Source organism: Malus domestica, chromosome 13, assembly GCF_042453785.1.
Source record: "Malus domestica chromosome 13, GDT2T_hap1".
Lineage (NCBI taxonomy): Eukaryota > Viridiplantae > Streptophyta > Magnoliopsida > Rosales > Rosaceae > Malus > Malus domestica.
Genome location: NC_091673.1, coordinates 14,277,668 through 14,304,973, shown reverse-complemented (window position 1 = coordinate 14,304,973; position 27,306 = coordinate 14,277,668). Strand labels below are relative to the sequence as shown.

At 37.9% G+C, this 27,306-nt stretch overlaps 3 protein-coding genes across 6 annotated transcripts; 2 read left to right on the top strand and 1 right to left on the bottom strand.

Annotated features, from left to right (window-relative positions):
* Window positions 1-870: 870 nt before the first annotated feature.
* Window positions 871-1,591, bottom strand: LOC103453013 (uncharacterized). Its single transcript, XM_008392545.4, has 3 exons — window positions 1,263-1,591; window positions 1,121-1,166; window positions 871-1,018 (listed from the first exon to the last, which is right to left on the bottom strand). Exons 1-3 carry the CDS (start codon window positions 1,404-1,406, stop codon window positions 975-977), a joined length of 234 nt encoding a protein of 77 aa, XP_008390767.1. The 5' UTR covers window positions 1,407-1,591; the 3' UTR covers window positions 871-974.
* Window positions 1,592-4,487: 2,896 nt separating this feature from the next.
* Window positions 4,488-8,707, top strand: LOC103453014 (putative E3 ubiquitin-protein ligase RF298). Of its 2 annotated transcripts, none has more exons than XM_008392546.4 (3): window positions 4,488-4,648; window positions 5,220-7,462; window positions 7,940-8,707. In XM_008392546.4, the coding sequence occupies exons 2-3, from the start codon at window positions 5,225-5,227 to the stop codon at window positions 8,480-8,482; spliced, it is 2,781 nt and encodes a 926-aa protein (XP_008390768.1). In that variant the 5' UTR covers window positions 4,488-4,648; window positions 5,220-5,224; the 3' UTR covers window positions 8,483-8,707. The 2 variants fall into 2 exon arrangements, with proteins under 2 accessions (XP_008390768.1, XP_028946952.1); XM_029091119.2 differs by having other exon boundaries at window positions 4,508-4,648; window positions 7,896-8,707.
* Window positions 8,708-10,911: 2,204 nt separating this feature from the next.
* LOC103453016 (pyruvate, phosphate dikinase, chloroplastic) lies at window positions 10,912-17,830 on the top strand. Of its 3 annotated transcripts, XR_011574438.1 has the most exons (22): window positions 10,912-11,126; window positions 11,433-11,733; window positions 12,145-12,201; window positions 12,475-12,708; window positions 12,876-13,013; window positions 13,158-13,320; window positions 13,419-13,654; window positions 13,757-13,885; window positions 13,996-14,175; window positions 14,304-14,441; window positions 14,533-14,697; window positions 14,792-14,953; window positions 15,036-15,125; window positions 15,292-15,430; window positions 15,601-15,783; window positions 16,177-16,301; window positions 16,444-16,572; window positions 16,652-16,789; window positions 16,920-16,997; window positions 17,142-17,233; window positions 17,321-17,506; window positions 17,687-17,830. XR_011574438.1 is itself a non-coding variant. In XM_008392548.4 (21 exons), exons 2-21 carry the CDS (start codon window positions 11,446-11,448, stop codon window positions 17,361-17,363), a joined length of 2,907 nt encoding a protein of 968 aa, XP_008390770.1. In that variant the 5' UTR covers window positions 10,980-11,126; window positions 11,433-11,445; the 3' UTR covers window positions 17,364-17,830. The 3 variants fall into 3 exon arrangements, 2 of the variants coding, with proteins under 2 accessions (XP_008390770.1, XP_070666433.1); XM_008392548.4 differs by having other exon boundaries at window positions 10,980-11,126; window positions 15,601-15,778; window positions 16,172-16,301; window positions 17,321-17,830; XM_070810332.1 differs by having other exon boundaries at window positions 10,980-11,126; window positions 17,321-17,830.
* The last annotated feature ends 9,476 nt before the right edge of the window (window positions 17,831-27,306 follow it).

The window sequence follows — 27,306 nt, the reverse complement described above, 5'->3', positions numbered from 1 at the left end:
TACTAGTGAAAGTATCGAGTTATCGTTCAATTCTTGTTTACATGGAGCTCTCTCGCGACTTAATATCTTCTTTCGACTTTGAAATTGAGCAGTTTCGAACACTACCCTTTTATGCGTTTATTGCGACGATAATGGTGTCCAAGACTCTTGGACAAAAATTCTAAGTCAGTCGTAATGAATAAACAACAACAAAAACAAAGTTTTTCTCACTAAGTAGGGTCGGGTATATAAATTCTAAAACGCAATTGCGCTCGGTTCAGTGTCGCGTGTTCTGTTAGATCCAAGTACTCTAAGTCTTTTCTTAAAATCTCTTCCAAAGTCCTTCTAGGTCTTCCTTTATCCTTCCAAAGTCCTTCTTGATCTTCCTTTATCCCTTTGATTCTGAACTTCTATCCCGTAATCACATCTTCTAACCGGAGTATCAATAGGCTTTCGTTTCACATGTTCAAATCACCATAACCGATTTTCTCTTATCTTTCATTCAATTTCGACCACTTCTACTTTACCTCGGATATCCTCATTCCTAATCTTATCATATCTCGTGTGCCCACACATCCAATGAAGCATTCTCATCTCCGCTACACTTATTTTATGTACGTGTTGATGCTTCACCGCCCAACATTCTATGCCATAAAGCATTGTCAGCCTTATTGTCGTCCTATAAAATTTTCCTTTGACCTTCAATAGCATACGACGGTTACACAAGATGCTGGATGCACTCTTCCACTTCATCTATCCAACTTATATTATATAGTTGAAGTCACCATCCAACTCTCCGTTGTTTGCAAGATAGATCATAAGTAGCCAAACCAGTCGCTCTTTGGTACTTAGTAATTAATAAACGATAGAACAAATTGTATGCAAAGACAATCAAGAAATGGTAACAATTTCATATATAAATCCAGTCAAAAGTTGATACAAATTGTGAAATCTCGATTGCAGCTCATCTTTTGCTATGATCCCACTTTCCTCTGTCATTTCTTCCTCCTCTCGTTGCATGCCTTCAAGGCCTGAACTTCTGATCAAAAAGTTGTTCACACAAAATTAAAACAGGAAATTCACAGTTACTGGAAAATGAAATTGAGAAATGAATTGCAAATTAGGAACCCAAATTACGTACCTGGTTGACAAGATTTCCAATTCCTGTCGGTCTTAACAAGGCAATCCTGCAAGCCACAGACCGAATTCGGGTTCTTCGTGATTTGGGGTTTAGGGTTTTAGAATTTTAGAATCTAATAAAAATTGGGGAAAATAGTTGTTACCTGTAAGGAGAGGTAGAGAACAGAGCATTGGTTGAGCTGTTTTACATTGTCGTCGTCGCCTTCTACGTCTGCGTGGAGAGGTGGTGGTTGCGGCGGTGACGGGTTGCTTTGTTTTGGATTCGGGTGGGACTGGGAATGGTCCATTTTTGGAATTCGGGGAAATTAGGGATTTGGATTTGGAATTGGGGGGAATTGGGGGGTTACGGCTGTCCGATGGGGTAGTAGGGTTTAGGGTTTTAGGGAAATTGAGGTACATAGCGTGTTCGAAGAACACAAACAAGCATTTTTCTCGTCCCAAAACTAACCTGGCCAAACGACAGCGTTTAGATTGAGGCAATTTTTTGGGGGAGATAAAATATAAAGAATAAGTAGTTGTTTGGAACGTGGTTGTTTTGGGTAAATAATTTATTTGAGTATTTCAATTAAGTGAGTGTCGATAACCTTCTCATTTTAACTCATTACACATATATTATATTAGTATGCAAAATTAATTTTAATTTTAAGTGCTAATAGAAAACACATGACACAAAAAGAAGTGAAAAAGTTGGTAGCATTTTCTTTACGACCAAGTGGTTTACATTGCTGTTTATTTTTAAATGGACCAACAACTCTCTAATTCGAAGGCATTTTATAAAACACATGAGCGGCAACCATGGCATCCATCAGATGGTCACAATGTGATTTCCTATTGCTTGAGGGTCAGGTCAAGCAACCCTCCGTATCTCTCTATGCGTCCACTAAAGGAAATCGAACTCGAGTTTAAAGTGACAAGCACACTCTTCTGGTCATCCAACTCACTTGTGATCGTAGGCTTATATATTAATTAGTCACCAAGTTTTAAAATGTCTATTAGACTAAACGAAAATACTAAGATATTATTAAACGAGAAATTAATAAATAGGGTTGTGATTTTCACACATCCTTAACTACTTTTCTCACACCCCTCCCTATTTTTTAGTACTTAATTGTTATCATACTATTCAATCTTCCATATATACCCTCCATATTTAATCTTTCATTAATTACCCTAAAAAATTAGGAAGGGTATATATGAAAGATTAAATAGTAGGATACCAATTAACAACTATTAAAAAATAGGAAAGGATGTGAGAAAAGTAGTTAAAGGTGTGTGAAAATCATAACCCAATAAATATTGGCCAAAGAAAACGAGCTAACTAGTAAAGTGGAAGTTAGGTGCTTCGCTTCACATAGGCCCCAATCTGGCCTAACCTCTATTAAGTTCCAAACCAAACGAACCATATCGATATGGTCCCTTCTCGCTTTCTTATATATACTAGCTTTCATGTATGCGCGTGAGCGTGTAGAGTGTATTTTTTTAATTATGGTGTGCTATGCGTGACTTACATGTTTTAAATGTATTTATTTGCATAAATTGATAAAAGGAAAGTCAAACATTTGAAGTAAATGAATAATTTTAGATCATGCTAGAAGAAACCCCTCATAAACCAATTAAAGCATTTGAATTCATATAATAAAATCGGTCTCTATAGAATTTACTAAGAATAGAGAAAATAATATTTAATAAACAATTGATTGAATCACATTATTGTTAGCCCATTATGAGGCTAAGCCCACCCCACCCCCCTTAGTGTAGATAATATTGTTTGTTAAAAAAAAAAACAATCATTTGAAAATTAATTTAATCACATTATTATCCGCATGCGAAAAACTTTTTTTATAACCGGCATTACACGCCTCTTAAGATGTTTTGAACGTGTTTAAAAATAGAGAAAATAATATTTAATAAACAACTGATTGAATCACATTATTAGCGCACATTGTTAGACTAAACCCACCCCCTTCTCCTTAGTGTAGATAATATTGTTTGTTAAAAAAAAAAAAAACAATCATTTGACAACATATTTAATCACATTATTATTCAAGTGCAAAAGAAATTTTTTATAACCGGTTTTACACGCCTCTTAAGATGTTTTGAATGTATTTAAAAATAGAAAAATTGAATTACATTATTGCTAACCTATTGTGAGGTACTAATTATAAAAATAAAACTGTACCAAAAAATTTACTATTAAAAAAATCATTGTTAAAAAGACGAAAATACCCCTTCCTTATTTGATGCATTATTTTGGGATGCCTTTGAAGTTTTTTGTTTTGGGGGCATTTTTGTCCAAATATTTTTGTTGAAGCTTGGTGACACCAAAAGCACTGTTCACCTTTTGTTTTCTCTTTATATATGAGATTCCTATTTTTCATTTTATAAGCCGGAAAAAAAAAAACTTGAGACCTCGTACTTAAAATTAAATAATTGTTTTTATTTGAACGATGTATACTATTTCTAATTTGGATATATGTCCATTTAGAAGTTACATTTCCTCACATTGAAGAAGTTCTGTGCTTTGCCAATATATATAATTTCTTAACTTAATTTCTTTTTTTTAATACAAAATTTCTTTAAAATGTATCTAATAATTCAAGATACGATGACAATATAACAACATTCCTTTGAAAACCAAAGAGAAGAATAACTTGAAGGGAAAAAATTGGAAAATGATGATAACTTTTATATAATCATTCAAAATTAATTAAACTACTTGTTAAAAGAGGAAATATAAAATAGAATGTTAAAAATAAGTTGGTTGGGAGACAAATTATAGCACATGCATTACATATACAATGTATATTCGTAACATGTACGTGTAATGAACAAATGTGAGTCGACAAATAAACAAATAAACAAGGGTAAAGTGCAATGTATCCCACAATGTGCATGGACATAACTTGTACATTGCTAAATGATCACACTATAGAGGAAAACTCCCTCACCTAGTATAAAAATCAAATATAAGTCGTGTAAATAAATAAGTTCTGTATTATATGATGTGATAAACGACGGATTAAATTTTCAAATAACTCAAAATTGCCTTCATTTTAAAAATATATATTCAAAGCATATCTACATCTTTTAAAGAGATACATATGTAAAAAAATATGTTAACAATACGCATCGAAACACGGGTCAAGGGGCTAGTTGTGAAGTAATTCATCTACTTGGGGTTGGTGGCTAATTTTCCTTAACTATGATTAGTACAAAAATGAAAATTCATCAAACCTTGGTTTTTTTTTTTTTTCTTTTTTTTGTCGTTGAAAACATTGGTTAATTGGTCTGGTCATGACAAAAAAAATAAAAAAATAAAAAATAAAAAATAAAAAATAAATTATGAAATTTACCGCAACGAAACTTTTGAGAGAGACGGACGTTCAAAGCTCTCTTATTTCTCTTTAAGCTAATAATTAAGAAAATAAGAAGAAGAAAAAAATAAGCAACTATAAATTCTCTTTGTGATTCTATGGTGTTCTGAGACTGGTTTCTACCTTTGATTGCTCGAACAATTAGCTCAAATCGGGTGCGTCTCGATCGTATATGGCTTCTGATTAATCACCGCAAATTCTTGTATTTGTATTGGGGATCTTTAACTTTCATGAACACCAGATTCTGCATTTTTTTTTTTGCTCTGATCCTTCTATTTTGATCTAATTTTCCTGATTTTATTTTTGAGATTTCTATGGAGTTTCACATTGGTAGATCATAATTTTCGTCTAAATTCAACTGGGTTTCTTGCAAACGGATTGATTGTTCAGTTTTTTCTTCTGGGTAGTCTTTTTTTTTCTCTCTCTGATTGACGTGTTCTTGTTGATTTTGGTTCTGGGATGTTAAAAATCGTTAATTTTAATACTGGGATTTAGCTTTTAGTAATCTGGGTTTAATTGGGTTGTTTAGATTGACCAGTTGGTGATGTTGTGAGCTGGATTTTTTTTATTGATTGCAGCTATGAATGTTGATTTCAGTAGTTTGTTGTTTGATGGATTTTTTATGGAATTGATGAATTTGGTGTTTTGGTATTGCTTTAAGAACTGATAGATAGAACTGGATGCGTATATGGATTGAATGTATTGAGATTAGATTGTTTTGTGCAGCTGAAATGGCATCAATGGTGGCCAAGGGCAGTAGTAGTTGCACCACCCAAGTCTCTTCCTCAATAGCAGTTCAAGAAAAGGGAAGTAGGAATAAGAGGAAGTTCCGGGCTGATCCGCCTTTAGGTGACCCGAATAAAATTATTCCCTTATCTCAGACTGAATGCACAAGCTATGAGTTTTCAGCTGAAAAATTCGAAATCACGCAGAGTCATGGACAAATTGGTGTCTGTGACCTGTGCAGTGTTAATCAAGACCATTCTGATGGGTTGAAACTCGACCTTGGATTGTCGTCTAGTGCTGTTGTTCCATCCGAGGGTAGCCCAAGCTGGCCCAGAGAGGAACTAGAGGCAGAGTTTCAGGATGCCGATTGGAGTGACCTCACAGAAAACCAACTTGAAGAGCTTGTTCTAAGCAATTTGGACATGATTTTCAAAGGTGCAATAAAAAAGATTGTTGCTTGCGGTTACACTGAAGAAGTTGCTACAAAGGCTGTTTTGCGGTCTGGTCTTTGTTATGGGTGTAAAGACACCGTGTCTAATATAGTGGATAATACTTTAGTTTATCTAAGAAGTGGCCAAGAAATTGATCCTTCGAGGGAACACTGTTTTGAAGATCTACAGCAGCTTGAGAAGTACATATTGGCAGAACTGGTTTGTGTTCTTCAAGAGGTTAGGCCTTTTTTCAGCACTGGTGATGCAATGTGGTGCTTGTTGATTTGTGATATGAATGTCTCTCATGCTTGTGCAATGGATGGTGATCCCTTGAATAGTTTCATTAGTGATGGAGCTTCAAATGGAAGTTCCTCCGTCCCGAATCAACCCCAGTCAAAAACAGAAACCAAAAGTTCGGAATTGAATCTTCTGAATCCTTCCAAGCCAGTTCCTGGTTCTCATAGTTCACAGTCTGAGACACCTATGATTGCAGGTGGGGTTTCAAACATAGCTAAACTGAAAAATTCCCTTGTTCATAGTGCATCGTTGTCTGAGAAAGAGGGTGCAAAGTCCACATCTGAGAATGGGGATAAATCTTTTGGTGCATCTGGAACATTTCAATCTCCTGTGGTAGAGGAAAAGATTTTAAGTAGTCGAAAGGTTCATTCTGTTACCACCAAGAGAGAATACATGCTTCGGCACAAGTCACTTCACTTGGAAAAAAGTTACCGGACTTATGGATGTAAAGGGTCTTCAAGAACGGGGAAGCTGAGTGGTTTGGGTGGTTTAATCTTGGATAAGAAACTAAAATCTGTGTCAGACTCTACCACTGTTAATTTGAAGAATGCTTCCTTGAAGATAAGCAAGGCTATGGGAGTTGATGTGCCTCAAGAAAGTGGAAACAATAATCTTTCTGCCAATGCCGGGCCTTCTTCTCCTAGAGCATTTAACCTGGATGTTGAAAATACTGCTTCTGTTTTGCCTAAGAACAGTGTCACGTCCATGTTACCTTCTGTTTGTACAACAGCACTACCTTCTGTCGGTACTTCAACAGCATTACCTTCTGTCAATACTTCAACGGCATTACCTGTAGTCAATACTGCCGCAGCATTACCTTCAGCAAATACTACGCCTGCATTATCAGTTGCTGATACTGAGCTTTCCCTTTCTCTACATCCAAAAAGCATTTCCAATCCAGTTCCTATTAGCTGTCACTCTGATGCAACTAATTCTGTTTTTGCTGGGATACCGTATGATAAATCCTTGGGGCAGTGGGTCCCCCGGGACAAGAAAGATGAAATGATTTTAAAGTTGGTTCCGAGGGCACGGGACTTGCAAAATCAGCTCCAAGAGTGGACAGAGTGGGCAAATCAGAAGGTTATGCAGGCTGCGCGTAGATTGAGTAAGGACAAGGCTGAACTTAAGTCATTGAGGCAAGAGAAAGAAGAAGTTGAGCGGCTGAAGAAAGAGAAACAAACACTGGAAGAAAACACCATGAAGAAGCTTTCTGAGATGGAAAATGCTCTCTGCAAGGCTAGTAGCCAGGTTGAACGGGCAAATTCTTCCGTCCGGAGGCTTGAGGTGGAGAATGCTGCCTTGAGGCAGGATATGGAGGCTGCTAAAGTACGTGCTGCAGAGTCTGCTGCAAGCTGTCAGGATGTATCTAAAAGGGAGAAGAAGACACTGATGAAGTTTCAGTCATGGGAGAAGCAGAAAACCATGTTCAGTGAAGAACTTGCGACTGAAAAACGCAAGTTAAAACAGCTGCTACAGGAACTAGAACAAGCCAAAGATCTCCAGGAACAATTGGAGGTACGTTCTAAATACTTGATTTCCACGTACTCCAAATTGGCATTCATGCATGTGAAATTGTGAATTTATTTGGTTTGAGGTATTTACACTTCTTTGGGATGACGAATTATGAAATCGTTTGGAATATAAGTGGTACTTGTGCATGTTTTGTAATGAAGATGATTTAGTCTTGTCATTTGCTTGCTATATATTTGCTTTCTCTTTTTGGAGTTTATCATTATCGTCTATTAGCACACATGCATGTACATGTGCAAACACACATTTTGTAACTTGAAAATCAGTCTCACATTGGAAGATATAAATTAGACGAGGGGATTGATGGACCGATGGTGTGAACTTTGAGAAAGGGCATGTAACGGTGTTGTACAGCTCATTTTGATGAAAGCTTGAAAATGTTGTGTTGTTGGTTTTACTCTATTTTCTTTCTGAATAGGTTTAATTCTGAGCTTCTTCTCACAAAGGTCAAGTATGTCGCAGGCTAGATGGCAACAGGAAAAAAAATCAAAGGCAGAAGTACTTGAGCAGGTCAGTTCGATAAGAAAAGAACGGGAACAGATAGAGGCTTCAACAAAATCCAAGGAGGATATGATTAACCTGAAAGCAGAAAACAATCTGCAGAAGTACAAAGATGATATTCAGAAACTCGAAAAAGAAATCTCTCAATTGAGACACAAGAGTGATTCTTCAAAAATTGCTGCGCTGCGGAGGGGCATTGACGGGGGCTACGCCAGCAAAGTAACAGACATCGAAAATGGCCTGGATCACAAGGGGTCCCGGATGCCATACATCTCGGAAGTAGTGAAGGATTTTCAAGAGTACTCTGAGACAGGAGGGGTGAAACGTGAACGGGAGTGTGTGATGTGCCTCTCTGAGGAGATGTCCGTTGTCTTCCTCCCGTGTGCCCATCAAGTGGTTTGCAGAACATGCAATGAGCTCCACGAGAAACAGGGCATGAAGGATTGCCCGTCTTGCAGGAGCCCGATACAGTGGCGAATTTCTGTACGTTATGCTCGTTCTTAAAAAAGTCCAGAGAATCTGAGTGGAGTGTCCTGAATAAAGATTTGTGGGACTCATATAAACTGAATAAATGCGTATGGATCACTCCGTCGAGGAGTTTTTGACAGTTAAAAGTTGCCTTGTATTCTGAGGTTGGATCCTCTGCGTGGTTTGATAAGTTTTCACATCATTGTACTAGTTTGAAATTTATAGAGGGCTATGAGTTGTTAGCTCTAAATTTTGTTCCCACATTGTGAATAAGTTTTAAATCATCAGAAAACAAACGTTGTATGAAACCCAAAAAGAATGTTGGTAACTGTAGTTACATTTACAAAAACTTAAGATATTATTGGGGAAGGTGATTTTCACACACCTTTGACCTTCTGCGTGTTTATGCTTTAATTCTCATTTCATTTTTTTTCAATTTAATGTCTAATAGAAAAAGAGGGAAGCGCATAAAACACTGACCATTCTTTTTTATAGTCATAGGGTTGAATCCAAACACGACATGTAAATAGGTCGGCAGACCAAAAACATGAACACAACACTTGGCAGACGAATAACATGAACATGACACGATCCGTTCACACAGATTGTCACACTTGCTATATGTGTGAACAAGGTCCTAAAAGCCTCTAGGCGCTAGTCAAGTGGCATATAGGGGCTTAGCGCCTAGCTGTTTAGGCAGGGCCTAGGCGGTTTTTTTTAATTTTAATTATATTTATTATAAATGTCCTCTTATACTTAAAAAAAACATAATTGTATTGGATACATAAATTGCAAAATAAAATTACATATTTATTATAAAGTATTTGAACATATTAAAAACATGAAGAATAAACATATAATGAGTGTTCATCTAAGTATTCAATAAGTTTCTTACAATTTATTGAAAAAGTAAAATGCAAAATAAAAGTTATCTAGTTTCTGTTTAAGTGAGAGTCGTGACTTAAGCGTGTGCCTAAGTAGATCTAAAATGATCTAAAGGGGCTAGGCGGACGCCTAGATAAGTCTAAACATCATTTTTAAACTTTCAAAGTCTAAAGATTAATTAAGGCAACAACCAGTTGCTTAGCATCAGTTTTTTTATTTGACAAAAAAAAAAAAAAAAAGAGATTATTTAGCAATGTGTGAGGATAATAAAAGAGAGAGCGGGATTCCATGGTGACGATTGTCCACCAGCGAACCACGTGGCATGAGCTCTATAGATTCAGGTTTTCTCCGGAGGCGGGGGAGGGGACGGGCCCCACCGTAACGACCTTTTGGTCAAAATTACGTTGTAAGTTTTGAAATTGTAACTGCCTTGGACTCGAGTTTGCCAAGTCTTCATCTCAGCGTCAACCATAATAACTGACTTTTCCCTCCCTTTTTACTCTTTTCCTAAGCAACCTGAAATACCTAAAACACCCTCATATCTCTTCCTGTTCAAGATGCGGTATCGATAAGTGTGCAATATTTTCATTTTATTTTTTTAGACAGCATCATTGTATTATTTATTTATTTTAAATATAAAAAGTACGTCAGCGACTAATACATAAGATGATATCATATTTTGGTGTCCAGGTCAAATGATACATTTTTATTTAAAATTTTATTATTATTAAGGAGAAGGAGATGATTCGAAATAATTACGATAATTTAGGACTCGTGAGTAAAAATCTAACACCATATCCTTTAGAATATTAAACACATGCGAGTCATACGATACACTAAAATAGACTCAGTGGCCTCAAAGAAAGCATTTAAAGAATTCTAGCTTGAGTTCACTTTTCACTAGACCAACACTTAAAGGTTATTTGCCACTCTTTATTATCCAACAAGTTTCTTAAGGTTATTTGCCACTCCGTTTACCATTCTGAAGTTTATTGGTTTTTAACATTTCATACATCAAGTTTTTTCATCTTAGTCTTGTACCTAATGTCATAATTCTGGGACACTTTATACATCTGTTAAGTTTTCTGTCAGAATCTTCGTTAACTGATGATATGGCCCTCACGTGGACGATGATTGGGCCCACGTGGATAATAAATAATATTAATTTTTCATTTTTTGAATTTTGAATTTTCAATGTTTTGATATCCACATGGTACCTATACTGACACATGACATCCAATCATTGTTCATGTGGGCACCATGTCATCAATTACCAGAGGTTCTGACAGAAAACTTGATGGATATATGAAAGTGTCTTAGAATTATAACTTTAGGAACAAGACTGGAACGAAGAAAACCTAATATATGAAATGTTGAAAACTAAGAAACTTCAAGATAATAAATTGATTGCGCCCGAATCTAGTATTAGTATTATCAAATAAGTTAAACATTATCCAAACCAGTGGAACAACTTGATTGCGTCCATATCCGTTTTCAACTAATCGTAAACTACAAAAAAACTCTGCATATTACTTTTTACAACAATATGATTGGTAGTTGATTATGTTCCAAAATTTTGTAGGCGCATGAATTGTGAATGGGCAGTTTAAAAGCTGAGTTAGCGCTAAAATTTGGTCCACTCATGTCACTCATCACACCAGTTACAGACAAAACAAAGACAACACAACCGCCATTTTGCTTCTCTGAACAAGCTCTACACCTCAATATCTCTTTGCAACTTTTGCAAATAGAAACTCACCTCCTCTGATCAGAAAAGCACTTCTATCTTCAGCAGGTATGTGTATGTGTGCATATTTGATCAAATGATTTCGGGTTCTGTTTCACTCTTTAATCCTTAACAAATTATTTCTGCAAGCTGTTATCGGCACTCTAAAATATCCACCGATCATGCATTGAGACAAGCGCTAATACGAGAGACGGAGGAGTGCACGATGATTATTTTTGCATTGCTAATAACAATTCATGTTTGAATTTTTTGAAGATTAATTTTTATTGCTTGGAAGTAAACTAGTACTGATCAGTTACAGATTTTAGTATGATCTGTATCCATTGGTTATATTTACTTGGGTTTCTCAAGCAGAGAGAGTATAAAAATGTCATCCACTCTGAAAGGCATGCTCATAAGGACACCACCTGAGGTTTATAGGCAGAGATTGTTGAAGGGAAAATATGTGGATCAATTTGATCTTGTTAGAGAAAACCCTTCCTTCCATGGCCTCAACTCGTCGGGTCGAGTTGGCCTCAAGCGCTGTCACCGGCAGCAGATGCAAATTGTAAACGGGATCATGAACCCAAACCCGAAGAAGAACGAGCCAGGACACATCGAAGCAAAAGCTGTTGTGTCCCCAGCTGCAGATCAGACTGCACCAACAACCAGAAAGGTACATATATTGCATCCTTTTATTCAAAAGATGAAAATACCGCGTCGGATGATTCTAATCCTTGCAGGATCTTGGATCTCTTCATCCCTTGCTAATTAGTTTTCAGTCGGATGATTTAGTTTTGACTTGGTGTTAGAATAGTTTGTGACGTTAGAAATTGTAAAGTCCCGCGTCGGAAACCTGACAAAGTTAAAATAGAGCTTATATTAAGTGGTTTCATTCAACTTCCACTAATAATTTCATCGAGGTCTTTTGTATAAAACCTCACAATATTCGGATTGCACTCTAAACTCATAACAATATCATGATCAATTTGACTGGCAATCTGAACAATCAATTTGACTGGCAATCTGAACTATGTACAAGCATTTTGTTCATGGTGCCTGAAAGGTTTCTGTTTTGTTTCTACAGCGAGTATTTACATTTGGAAAAGGAAAGAGTGAAGGCAACAGGGCAATGAAGTCATTGGTAAGTTTTACTTCACTTTAGACATGCTACCAGTATGAGAAATGAAAATTCTAGCATTTTAGTTTGGCCCGATTTTGGATAAGGAGTTTTACTTATGTCTCAATCAACCAGAAATTTGTGCTACATAACGGAATTGTTCACTTTGTAATTGTCCATTGCTCTACATGTCCGATTTAGTCTTAAAAATTGTTCAATTTGTACTTGTCCATTGATCTACATGTTCGATTTAGTCATAGAATCTGAATTCTTGTTCATCATGCCTATGCATTGTAGTTGGGAGGGAAAGGTGCAAACCTGGCAGAAATGGCTAGCATTGGACTATACGTCCCACCTGGACTTACTATTTCAACAGAAGCATGCCAAGAGTATCAGCTGAATGGCAAAGATTTACCGCAAGGTTTGTGGGAGGAGATACTAGAGGGCTTGGAGAGTGTGCAGAAGGACATGGGTGCTATTCTCGGTGACCCTTCCAAGCCTCTCCTCCTATCCGTTCGCTCTGGTGCTGCGGTAAGAGTTCTTTCAGTTGCAACTACAGCCGTAGTGTCATTAGTTCACAAGAGCACATATGGAGAAGAAACACTAATGTAATTTTAACAATGACACATTCACTACAATCTGTTTAATAAGAATTAGTTCACGTCGTGCACCAACTGATTTTCACTCTATATACCTAGATTTCCATGCCTGGCATGATGGACACTGTCCTCAACCTTGGACTCAATGACAATGTGGTTGCTGGTTTGGCCGCGAAAAGTGGAGAGCGCTTTGCTTATGACTCGTACAGGCGTTTTCTAGACATGTTTGGAAATGTTGTAAGTGCTTTTATTGTTGCATTTCATAATGTTCATGTGTCTAAATTATGACTTTTTTTTTTCTCCCAATTTTGATATAATAAACTCAACCTCATCTTTTCTGTTTCGAGATGTATTCTGAATTCACCTGTTTTACGTTTGAAGGTTATGGGAATTCCACACTCATCATTTGAGGAGCAGTTGGAAAAACTAAAAGGTACAAAAGGAGTTGAGCTTGACACAGAGCTAACAGCCTCTGATCTCAAAGAGCTGGTAGAACAATACAAAAATGTCTATCTCGAAACCACCGGTGAAAAGTTCCCTTCAGGTACAAAGTAAAACACCGTCAACTTCCTCATATTTTCCACTTTTCCTGTAGCACAACTCTGTATGTTTATATATCCTTGTCCGCTTGTATATCTGCAGATCCAAAACAACAGCTTCTCTTGGCTGTTAAAGCAGTTTTTGATTCTTGGGACAGCCCAAGAGCCAATAAATATCGGAGCATCAATCAGATAACGGGTTTGAAGGGAACCGCGGTTAATATTCAATGCATGGTTTTCGGGAACATGGGAAATACTTCTGGCACAGGTGTTCTGTTCACTAGGAATCCAAGCACCGGTGAAAGGAAGCTTTATGGAGAATTTTTAATCAGTGCTCAGGTTTTTGATACCACTATACCAAAGTTATCTTTCTAAGTCGATATAGTAGAGACTATTTTTTTTATGGTTTTGTGAGAGTAACTTAATAATGGAATTGAATAGGGAGAAGATGTAGTTGCCGGCATTAGGACGCCAGAAGACTTGGATACTATGAAAAATTGTATGCCAGAAGCTTACAAGGAGCTTGTAGAGAACTGTGAAATTCTAGAAAAACATTACAAAGATATGATGGTATGAGTTGCCATTTTTATAGATGATCTTCCTATCAGTATTACATTCACATTTTTCGGTTTTGGGGAACACATGTTTTTGTAGAACTAAAACATGGGGTATGTTTGCAGGATATCGAGTTCACAGTCCAAGAAAATAGGTTGTGGATGTTACAATGTCGCAGTGGAAAGCGTACTGGTAAAGGTGCAGTGAAGATAGCTGTAGACATGGTGAACGAAGGGCTTGTGGATAAGCGCACTGCAATCAAGATGGTTGAACCACAGCACCTTGACCAACTTCTTCACCCACAGGTCAATTTGTAGTTTGTAATGTGGCCTTAATATTGACAGGCCCAACGTGCATATGCGTTTATCAATGTATCCATGTATGAAGACATTCAGGACTTACGACTTCCTTTTGTATAATTTTGTCTGGTCAGTTTGAGAATCCAACTGCTTACAAAGACAAAGTGATCGCCACTGGATTGCCTGCATCTCCAGGAGCAGCTGTAGGGACAGTTGTGTTCAGTGCTGAGGATGCCGAAACATGGCATGCACAAGGAAAGAGTGTCATCTTGGTAAAAATTTTATCCATGTTCATCTTATTCACTGTTAACTTTTTTCTCTTTCCGACACACTTCGATAACTGAATTGTACATATAACTTTAGGTAAGGACTGAAACTAGCCCCGAAGATGTTGGGGGTATGCATGCAGCTGCAGGGATCTTGACAGCTAGAGGAGGCATGACATCTCATGCAGCTGTTGTAGCCCGTGGGTGGGGCAAATGTTGTGTTTCTGGCTGCGCTGATATCCGAGTAAATGACGCTGAGAAGGTGGTTTCCACTGTTTTCTCTATATAAACATGATCTCTTGTAGTTAAGCCCACAGAGAAAATGACATAATTTGGTTTGTTCATTGATGATACAGCTGGTTGTGATCGGGGATACAGTGGTCGAGGAAGGAGAATGGCTCTCACTCAATGGTTCCACTGGGGAAGTCATATTAGGAAAAGAGCCCCTTTCTCCTCCGGCTTTAAGTGGAGATTTGGAAACCTTCATGTCTTGGGCTGATAAAGTCCGGCGTCTCAAGGTACCATATTTTTGTGCATTGTGGTTTTCATTGTTACCACTAGTAATTACTCAGTAAAAATTGTGTGGTAATGCTATAACAGGTTATGGCAAACGCGGACACACCTGAAGATGCGCTAACAGCAAGAAATAATGGTGCCGAAGGGATTGGACTTTGCAGGACAGAGCACATGGTAACTAATTTTAGTTGCTAAAAGTGTTTGGCTGGATATCCGTAATGTTATATGGTCTGCTGCAAGTTCTATCAATGTTGTAGTTTTGATTCCTTCTTATTTCGTGTTAACAAATCATATCAGGTTATAGAGCTCTGCTGATTTTGTCACGTTTTTTATCTTTCAGTTCTTTGCTTCGGATGATAGAATAAAGGCGGTAAGGAAAATGATCATGGCAGCTACAACTGAACAGAGGAAGGCGGCACTGGACCTCTTACTACCGTATCAAAGATATGACTTTGAAGGAATTTTCCGGGCAATGGACGGTATTTTTCACAAATGTTGATTAAAATCTTTGAAATCTATTTGTATTTTTACCTCATGGACCAACTATAAAACAAAATTCCCAAGGATTGTTAGGCTCTAAGGCTATATGTTTTAAATTCCTTAGATTTGTAATTGTAGCTTATTTATCACATAATTTATGAAATTTCAGGTCTTCCAGTAACAATCCGCCTGTTAGACCCTCCACTTCATGAATTTCTTCCAGAAGGTGACTTAGAACAGATTGTCAGCGAACTAACTGCAGAGACTGGCATGACTGAGGATGAAGTTTTCTCGAGGATTGAGAAATTATCAGAAGTAAACCCCATGCTTGGTTTCCGCGGCTGCAGGTTTGGTGGCTCTTCAATCTTCACATGAGTTCTCCAGTCTAAAGATTTACTCAAATTTGTTCACAGAAAAAAAAAATCTACTCAAATTTAAATATGTTCAGATAAAAGTTCTTGATGAGCTTCATTCACTTTGTTAATTAGCTTCATATGCATCATTACTTGTTTTATCCATTTCAGTTTATTTTCACTCACAAAACATGTTTACCTATCACTTTGAATTTGTTATAAACGTAGTCCGGAAATATGGCACAATTTTGATATTTCAGTGTCAGATGTTTCCGCTGCGGGAAGGCTAATATGCTTAATGTCATAAACTTCGAGTGAAGAAGTTCATAGATGCACAAATATGATCTCCTTGTTATTGATGGAAGGTTTGTTTTGATGTTTCAAAAGGCTAGGGATATCATACCCAGAACTCAGCGAAATGCAGGCACGTGCAATCTTTCAAGCTGCAGTCTCAATGAGCAACCAGGGTGTCAAAGTTTTCCCTGAGATAATGGTTCCCCTTGTCGGAACACCTCAGGCACGATCCTGCAATTCTTGTTCCTCATTTTCTCGTTTCTCGTTATTTACGTATGATACTAGATTCATAATTCATTCGTATGGATTTGTGAGAAATTGTGAAGTGATGGAAATTCAATCCTCAACGAAAATTTTCCTTTCAGGAACTAGGACATCAAATGAGGCTCATTCGAAGTGTCGCGGTAAAAGTGTTCTTCGAGATGGGTACTGCCTTGAGTTATAAGGTTGGGACTATGATTGAGATCCCCAGAGCTGCTCTGGTTGCAGATGAGGTAAGGCTAAATTGATAGGCTGACTTCATTATTTTCAACACAATATTCATCATCTTTTTTTATATATCAACGATGATAGATTGCGAAGGAAGCTGAGTTCTTTTCTTTCGGGACCAATGATCTCACACAAATGACATTTGGCTACAGTAGAGATGATGTGGGCAAGTTTCTACCTATCTACCTTGCGAAAGGCCTTCTTCAAAACGATCCATTTGAGGTTTGTCACATTTTATGCAAGTCCGCGCAGGCTCATTGCAGTTGGGTTTTTCCCCAAAAGCACCAGAATCATCTGGATAAGACAATGAAAAAAAATTTCGACTCTAATAGTCAAAATGCACTGCTTTCAGGTCCTTGATCAAAGAGGTGTTGGGCAGCTCATCAAGATGGCCACAGAAAAGGGTCGCGCAGCTAGGCCTAGCTTAAAGGTAACTGGAAATGCATAGATTTGGAACATACCATAACAAATTGGGATGTCAATTTATATCGATGGTGTGTCATATACAGTCACAAGATTTTATTTTTTTTCTGTTCTTCTCTGATATTTTCGCACGGTGATTATAAACTAACAGGTTGGAATATGCGGAGAGCATGGTGGGGAGCCTTCTTCTGTTGCATTTTTCGCAGAGGCCGGATTAGACTATGTTTCTTGTTCTCCATTCAGGTTCGTTTTCTTTTTATCTTTCTTATTTAAGTTGCATGGACTAATTTTATAACCAGATCAAATTCCTGATGCTAAATTCTTGTACAGGGTACCTATTGCTAGGCTAGCAGCAGCTCAAGTAGCTGTCTGAGAAAGATTACATAACCGGCGACTCTGCACTTGTAAATATATGCAGTTTATTTGTTGTTCATACAAATCCTCTATCATTATGTAGAAACCAAACTATAGGGGAAAATAACATATATAATTTATTTTTCATATATAATCTATCAAGTAGAGGTCGCACTTGGTGCGATGGCAAGTGCATTCGCCCATGAGCGGTAGGTCTCGGGTTCGAGACTTGGGAGCAGCCTCCTCATAAATGGGGGTAAGGCTAGCCGACATCCACCTCTCCCAAACCCTGCGTAAAGCGGGAGCCTTGTGCACTGGGTACGACCGACTTTACAAGAACAGGAAAAAAACTAAATTAGGGAATGTGGATAATTCTTCGGCTTCGATGTTTTGGGAATAAATTATGTGTAATATTAAACAACGTATGACTTGGTGTAAATGTACAAGTTGCATAGGTAAAATGTTATTTAACTCCTTGAACTATTACCCCAGTTGAAATTGACATTCTAAATTATTTTTTTTTGGTAAATTAACCCTATGAACTATTTAAAATCAGCCAATTAACATCTTGCCGTTAGGTTCCGTCCACCATCTGTCATTTCACATTATTTTGTGTCCATATGTCATAAATTTATTAGTGGTTATAGTTGACAAGTCAGAATTGATGATGGAAAGATTAATTTGCCCTTGAATTTGACGAAATAGTGGATGAAATCTACTGATAAGGGGTTAATTGGCTAATTTTTCAGCTGGGGTAATAGTTCAAGAGGTCAAATAGCAGTTTACCCAAGTTGCATTCCTGAGTTTGGATTGATCATATAGAGCAATCTACAAACGCTTAAAACTCAAGCATTGCTGCAGACTTAAACATCTCCCTAGAGGGCATGCGTGAGATTCGAACAGATCAAACTTGAGCCAGAAGCAACATCTTCGGTAAATTAAAATAAACTTGGTGCAGAGAGGAGGACTATGGTAGTAATTATATGACATGTTTGTTAGAAGGCTTCCGACACCACCAAAATTTAAAGCGCTTATAAGCAGAAAGCACTTCCTATAGAAGCAGATTGGAAGGACAAAAGGGGGAAACTAGGATTTTGATCGTAATTTAGCTTGTCATTAAGCGTTCTGAATTCACATTGACAGAGTGGTGCTTATCAAGGTTTTTATGTGTCTGCATTAGCTTGTCAGCAACCAATGGAAGTTTCAAAATTTATCCTCTTAGCTTTAGCTTGTCATCAAATTATGTTTTTGCACTATTAATTTTTCTTCAATTCTTATTTTTAATGTTCATGTCTGCTAAGAATATGAAGTTCCACGCCAAAAATTCCGGCCTTTCAGCTAATAAGAATGCAATTCATGGTACATTTCCATCCACCGCTTCGGTTTCACTCCTCTAATCGTATGTTTAATATACAAGGGCCGGTGATTTGAACTTGGAACTTCTTCCAACTTAAAAGTTTAGTAACTTACGCAAATTGAACTAATAAGATAGTTTGCGTCAGAAATCATATTTTCAATAAATAACGGTGATTCAAACTTGGAACTACTTCCAACTTTTAAAAACAATATACGCAAATTGAACTAATAAGATAGTTTGCGTCAGATTCAAACCTATAAACATCAAAGTGAAGGGTAATCGAAATTATGATCAAAATCATAGTTTGCCTTTTTTTTTATGGTAAAAAAAATAGAAAATCAGCATAGTTTAGGTTTTTGAGTGAAAAATAGAAGAAAGTAATAAATTAACAAAAAAAAAAAGAACGATTTTTTCTAAAATCAGCAAAAGTGTAAAATGGAGGGTAGAGTGTTAGAATTCCTCTATCCCACATCAGCCAGAAGGCTTGAGAACAAGCCCCTTAAATAGAATTACCCCACTCTAACTATCATCAAGGCCTTTTGTGATAAAACCTCACACCTGATGGATTGAGCAGGTGGCCAAGTGGGGACAATATTAGTGTTGTTGGAGTGGGCCCATGGCCCGTTTACTTGAAATTTAAGATGGTATTAGAGCTAGGGGACGGACCTGTACTGCTACGTGAACGAGTGGGTCCCCTTTGGCCCCGCGCAAATGGATGAGCCCCGACATGGCTCCATGTAGGCCAAGAGATGCCACGTGCCACTGGCCCACCTCGAACGAGTGAGCCCCGGCTTGGCTCCACGTGGTTGTCGATGTGTGGAACTCCACGTGTGACCCATAAAATAAGGTCTCACGTGCTGGGAGTGTTAGAATTCCTCTGTCCCACATTGGCCAGAAGGCTTGAGAACAAGCCCCTTAAATAGAATTACCCCACTCTAACTATCACCGATGCCTTTTGTATTAAAACCCACACCTGACGGATTGAGCATGTGGCCAAGTGGGGATAGTGTCGGTGCTGTTGAAGTGGGCGCATGATCCGTCTACCTAAAATTTAAGATAGAGTGTTATGCAGTGGTGCCCAACAACATAGCTAAGAGGAATAATGTGGGTAGGCTTGGCTGAAGTGCCACCTCTTTCAACGCTCAGAGCTCATTTTGATCAACCACTGAGACTTTAACGCCTTCGGTAGTCATGACTCCACCTCACACACACCTCATCTTTCGCCTGAAGTAGGTACAGTTGATGAAGTCGTTGGCACAATGAGAAAATGCAAGTCTCAAATCAACAGAAGAATCCATAAAAAGGTAAAACTCACAAAACCTCGCTATGGTAAAACCCAAGGTGGGAGAAAAAACCCATAAACTAAGAAGGAAAGTGAGAAATTGCATTAAGTCAAAACTATACGTCTTTTGGACCCAAGTAAAAGAGCTCACAAGGGTATGATGAGCCCAGGATAGGTGCCTCGTTAAAACCTAGTTACGTAGCAAAAACCCAGTGGGAAAAATGCTCCTAATTGTAGGGAAAAAAAGTACATTAAGATCAAGTGAGTATACTTCTGGATACTCCCCTTGAGTTTGGCATAACTTATAAATGAGAACTATAAGCATTGCATATGATAGTTAGGCATACCAATTCCTCGGAAAAACTTATGGAAAGTTGACTTCGGCAGTGACGTCTTGTAGAGGTCGGCAAGGTTGTTTGGGATCGGCTTGCATGACTTCAATCTCTTGATGCTTGGCTGATGTAGATGTAGATGCAATATGACTCGGCGTTGACTTCGTTGATGTATCATGGCTTGGTCAGGTTGATACATGTGGCACAGTCTTCATGGATCGTCGTTGGGACTCAACGATAGATGAAAATACAGAGTACTTCGAATATGCTCAACAAGAACTTCTAACCATGTCTTACTTGTGGTGTAGTGAAGTGAGAAGAGTCTTGGAATGATTTGAAAATTTCATAACTATGGTCATATCGTGGACTTCCAAGATATTGCAATATCCCTAACGGTAAAGACATAACCATTTAGGGAATTTGCCTTGTGCGAGTTTGATAAGTAACCAACATTAGCATAACAAACAAGGCAAACATCATTCTGAGGATCAGGGGGGTTGGATCCGCTCAAGATGCAATGGGATTTGCCCTCGTAGTGCCTTCAGGGTACGTTTTTAATACCAATTCAGTGGTTGCATGTAGGCGCAATGCTGATCAACAACGAATGAAATGTCTTATCTAAATACAATGAGTTAAGTACAATGAAGCGCAAAGTTGAACTTTACATATGGAATTTCGGATTCCATAACCTCTTCAAGGGTCTCATTTGCATATAATGTATGGACGATCAAATGTATACTCAAAGGTGACACATTCGGGGTGTAGTTCGACTAGTAGACCAAGGTACCGTCAGAACAACGCTTGAACTTCAGGTCAACGACATAAACTGTAACTCTAGCAATTTGGAATAAGACTTCATAGTTTAACACGCAAGGGCATAATTCATCCCTGACTGATCAAATAATCACTTAGACAGGTATACTACATCCGTCGGATTGTAAGTGAATGCCTCAAACAAGTTAAGAGGGTGTTCCGTGGTTTGGAACTATTTGAACTAGTCCATGTAATTCTTCGAGAATTTACATGTAAATCTCCGTATCTATATCCCCATGGAGAAAACACTAACCACATTTTATAATGCTGCTATCAATCACATGACGTTTTGAGAGAAACCTTGCGCCGTAAGTCGTGCATCATATCGCACTGTCTCATTCATCTCATAACGTTTCCTTTCCCACTTGTAACATAACAAGGTTACCTTGGGCAGTGTAGGAACAACAAGTCCAATACACACTTTGGTAAGGAATTTGATCTGGATTGTTATTTTGGTTGTCTAATCAGTTCTATGTTGTCACTTAATCAACGGAACATGGTTCAATATTGTCGTTTTTCATTTATGTCGGTAGCTACCATATAAGTGAAAACATCATCGATGGTAATCTCATTTCAATTCCATTTAGCTCATCTAAACTAGTATACTGGACCAAGAACTTCTCATGAGATGGAAATGATTTCAGACAACGATCAAGTATAGATTCATTGTTGTGCCTTGTTTTCCTTTTCTAGGGAAGTGAATCCTACGAATCGAATGATCTGTCGTGCTCCAGGCCAAGACAGATTGATTGGCTATCTGCCGATATACTGGATCGTCCAACAGGGGCGGCACACCCTTTAGGGATGTTGACTCGACGTCTGTTAAGTACGTCTATCCTTGCAGGCTGTTTGCAGCTGGTATATGATATTGTCACTTTAGCTAGATTAGAGGAATGCGTCTGGAGCAACATTTTGAAAAGTAGAATTCATCGCACTTGCTTATCACACTTGTGTGGTATGGGGATCAAGATGAGACATAGTTGGCAACGTCCACGCAAATTTGCGCCGTTCTCCAGGAACATTGACATTCTTATCTCCCCCTAAACGGGAAGACTATCTCATTAAAGTGACAACCTGCAAATGAGTGGTAAAGAGATCGCATGCAAGGGCTCGAAGAGAACTAGTGTGAAGAAGAATCATAATCGACAAAGATTCATATCCTTCTTTGAGGACCCAAGTTGGTACGTTGCGGCGGCGCAACTTGGCACAAGAAATGCTCACCTAAATGCGTAAATACGAAAATTGTTAGGTTCGTACTCAGTAACCAACTGTAACGTCAAATAGGTTGGGTGGCAATGAGCCTCAAGGCAGACCAACATAGCTGCGTACAAGATTGTATAGCCTTAGGCAGAAACCGAAAACTTGGTACGTTCATCAAAATCCAGGTGATCATTTAAATTGTGCTTTTATGATCACTAGGCGAGGCTATTTGGGGTGAACATGGAAATTCAATGTTCAATTATAAACCCAAAATACATGTAATACTTTATCGAAAAACTATCGATATAAACTCTCCAGCATTATCTAGTCTCCTGGACCTTAAGGGATAAGTAGGGTGGTGAGCCCTTAATCAGCCAGGAGGTTTAGCAGCAATGTGTGTGGATAAACATATGACCAGTTTGTTGATTCATCAACCAAAACCATAAGTATTTATATGGTCCGCATTTTGGTTGGATTAGTCCACATATATTTCCTTGAATCCACTGTGAAAAAGGGTGGTTTCGTATCTTTGCAATAAATACAACAACAACAAAGCCTTTTCCCATTAAGTGGGGTTGGCTATGTGAATCCTAAAATGCCATTGCGCTCGGTTTTGTGTCATGTCCTCCGTTAGATCCAAGTACTCTAAGTCTTTTCTTAGGGTTTCTTCCAAAGTTTTCCTAGGTCTTCCTCTACCCATTCGGCCCTGAACCTCTGTCCCGTAGTCACATCTTCAAACTGAAGCGTTAGTAAGCCTTCTTTGCACATGTCCAACCCACTCATTCCTAATCTTATCCTTAAATAAACGTTCCTAAACGCATTCTACTCTCTTGAACTCTACCCTTCTGTCCTAGCTTCTTCAACCTCCCCCGTCTAATAGGATCAAAGTACTTCTTTTGTGTGTCCTGTGTAAAGTTGATAGGAGCATATGCTCCCAAACAACTTTGAGTAGAGTCGTTCGAAAAGAAGTTTCTATGGCCCCCTTGCTCATTTAACACTGCATCCGGGTGCCGATGGAGATACAGCGACCCTTGCTCACTTATCACTGTGCTCGGGCCACACAGCGCACCACTTACGGGTGACGCCCTAGCTTTAGCGCGATTTCGTTATGGATTCATTTTCATAAGGATTCGACGTAAAATAGGAGTGCCAGCTGTCGACTACCTGACGCCCTTCCCCTTCTCCTTTATCCGGGCTTGGGACCGGCAATGTAAGATAAACTTACACAGGCGGAGTTATCTTTGCAATAAATGATATAAAAAAATCAATTTCCCTAATGAGCAAGCTTGGTAAAGTGTTATTGTAGGCACAAGATCCTTAGTTCGGGTAAGGAGATGTGTCGTAGCATCATTGTTCGACCTAAGTGTCCCAAAAGGTCGTGCTAAAGCAAGTAAATTGCTTAATCACCAGGTTGTAGGTCGGCCACATGTGGTGAATTCCCAGTTGGGAGACAACTTACTGGCCCCAAATCAAAGCTTCAGGCTCATTTTTGAAGGTGGTGCAAAGATATTCCACTCTATTTTCTTCAGTGGTTCATTTATGATCATTGTCATCTCGAATATCCTTATAAACTCAATGACAGGGAGAATTTAAGGTCCCTTGAATGGTGATGCAGTACCATTCATACAACGAGGAGCATGCCAATGCTCTTAATCAGGTTGGATAGACCTGAAGTCGTTGTTAGAGATATGATTTAGGTGTAAATTTAGTGTGCGTAGTACGCATTCATCCAGACAACTAACTTTCCCACATTCCTACCTAATCATGTGTTTAATTGAATTGATCACATGTATTAAGAAAGATGATTTAATTAAATCATATTCGAGGACAATATCAATAAGATTATCCATAAGTAAAACATACACTAAACTTGAATCCATGAACATGAAAAATTGTTCACAAAGTAAGCCAAAATTACTAGGGTGGATTCGGCCAACAAGGTCATCCATGTCAAAATTCTACTCTTCCAACGATGTTTGGTAGAGCAAAATTAGGCTCACAGATTGTCTACTAGAATGGTACTCCTCAACAACATTGGTAGGGGCACAAATATGTGCATAACCAATGATCTATTCCATTGAGACGGAAGTAGATTCTGCAGAGTTAAGGTTTGGGAATATTATCCCTTATTCTTGAAGTTTTAGGTCTTAGGTGCCAAAGATCACGCTTCGGGCATGATGCCACACCTTGGCAGGCCATGATTATACCATATGTTTGTGGTAGTAATCAGATCCAAGAATTTGGTAAACTTCTGCTTTCTACATTGATGCTTCAGGAGCGAGTTAGAAACATGGAAGGACGAGAAAAGTATTCTTTAGTCCAAATTCGATCAGATTTATAAATTTCAGAATTGTACTCATTCATGGACGTTATCATGGTATGCTTCAAGCAATGTCTTTCATGATTAAATGGTCCATAGAAGCGAGCCAAAGAGCCATGGAATATGCTGATTTAAGTGTAGTGGATTTGAGGTTCTTCGGGAACTCAAGTGTGAGAGTTTTGTTACTACGAAAGTATGTTACAGTTCAAAGTATAAAAATAAATTATTGAATTGTTAATGTCCAAAAGTGATATTTAAGTCAATAATTTTGGATTCATTATTGGATTAATGGACTGCTGGTTACTTTTAATTAATTCAATAAATCAGGTCATACATGGTCGATTGTAGAAGCGAAATAATATTAAAATAATATTATTAGGTTGAAAAATAGTATAGCTCAAAAAAATTTGGGTGCTGTGAGTAAGCAAGGCCCTAAAGGCCTCGAGAGTGGACTACAAGCCACGGGTCTGGGTAGGAGATAAAAAACAGTAGCCCAAGCTGCTGGTTTGGGCTTCAAGGGGGTGCGGGTCAAGGCCCAGCGAAAGCTGGCCTGTGAGTTGAGGCACGGGAACCTAGCCATGTGGCTAGTGTCATATTTAGGGTCGCAAAAAACTAAGCCTAGCCTCATAGGCTGGTTGAGGGAGACACGGGCCATGATAGAGACAAAGCCTAGCATCACAACTGCTGGCGTGGGCCGAGACTGGATGACCAACCCAACATGTGTTGATGTGGGTCGAGGTTGCAGGCCCGTGGTCAGAAAACAGACCAGGCACACAGCCTGGTTATCCACAGAGGCAACGAAGCCCCAAAAGGCTTCGACACAAGTCTAATACGTTGTCTCAAGGGGGGTCTCCACACTATAGTGCCACGACAGTGTTGCCGTACATCCCATAATTCCTATCTTCTTTTTTTTCGAAATCCCTTAGGGTTTAGGAAACCCTAAATATGCTTCTAATTTATTTTGTTATACATTGACTCACATATTCCACATAACAATTTAATTGTGCATGAAACAAATATATATTGACAAATATATGAACATATACAATATATATCGGAAGGAAAATATAAACATAGGGGGTTCATACATCATGCGGAATGTTTTCATGCTTCAATGTCGTTTCAAATATCTTACTTTATTTTAAGCGTACCTGATTTGTAGAAAACAATAAAAGCCTTTGAATTTGTAGAAGATCCTTCTCGGAAAGCCGGAATTGCATCTCCAATGCATTGTATCACGTTCAACAAAGAAAAATTAGTTTATATCAATAACATGTAGATCAATTCAATAAAATAGTAAATTATTCATAATAAGAATGATTAAAACTTAATATTCTCCTGATTGAATATCAAAATTTCTTGTTAGTGCAGTGTCAAGAACGTGCTGATAACGTGTTGTAGGCATAATTTACTGAACGATTATGGAGGCCATAGAGAGAGAGAAAGGTGCGGCAATAGTAGAGAAAAGACATAGATGTGTAATTGTGGGTGTGTTCTATTCCACCCCATTGTGCCTTTATTTATAGTAGTAGTGAAGGTTAATTCCTTACCCTTTAGGATTACAACATTAAATATGTAATTAACTCCTAATAGGAATATAAGAGATATTCTCATATCTACTAGGAATTACACAATCACATTCTTAATCTAATAGGACTGCAACAAATATAATACTATAAAATAAAAAATAACAAAAATACTCATATCCAAACGATAAGGACTGGTTTAGTCAACTTGACTCTAGATCTCCGTTTTCATCATCTTATCGTGAACTAAAAAAGCTCTTAATGTAGTTTCCAAACATTGAGGATATTGAATGAAAAAAAAAAAAAAAAACTAATTACAATAGTCAGCACATGTGAACATACCATTAGTAAGCAAAATTTTTAAAAACTATCCTTTTAGCTTGTCATAACTTTGTGTACTTATAATTCTCTTCAATTCTTATTGTAGTATTCATGTGTGCTGAGAATATGAAGTTCTTGAATCATTTGTCATCTTCCAACTTTAATAACAATGCGCAAATCAAACTAATGAATTATTTTGCGTCAAAATCACAATTATAAGCACCAAAGTATATGGAGTAATCTAAATTAGTATTACACTCATAGTTTCTCTTTTTAATAAAAAAATAAATAAGTAGGGTTTAGGGTTAGGGTTTTAGGTGAAATTACAGAAGAAAGAAACAATAAACAAGAAATGCGATTATTTCTAAAATGAGGTGGTTATTGGCTAGGTTTTGTTGGTGGCAACCGAGCCTCCTGAACTGAATCATCGAACGAGGAACATGGTGGTAGAGTGCTATTTGCTGGTCACATGGCATAACGTTGGCACTCTCGCACGGATAACCACCGTCTTCGGTATCTCGAAGCCGATTTCTGGTCGGCTGCCTTTTTGGTCAGAAATTATATCATAATACAGATTTGGACTCGCGAGTTTGCCAAGTCATCATCAGACACTGTCAACCCTAATAACAGCTTTATTTCCAAAGGTATTAATATTATATAAAAAAAAATTACTCATTATCCAGACGATAAGAGCTGATTTAGTAAACTTGACTGTTCCCGAATCTAGATCTTCGTATTCAACTCATCACAAACTAAAAAAGCTCTGAATATTACTTTTTACAACAAAATAATTAATAGCTGATAATGCTTG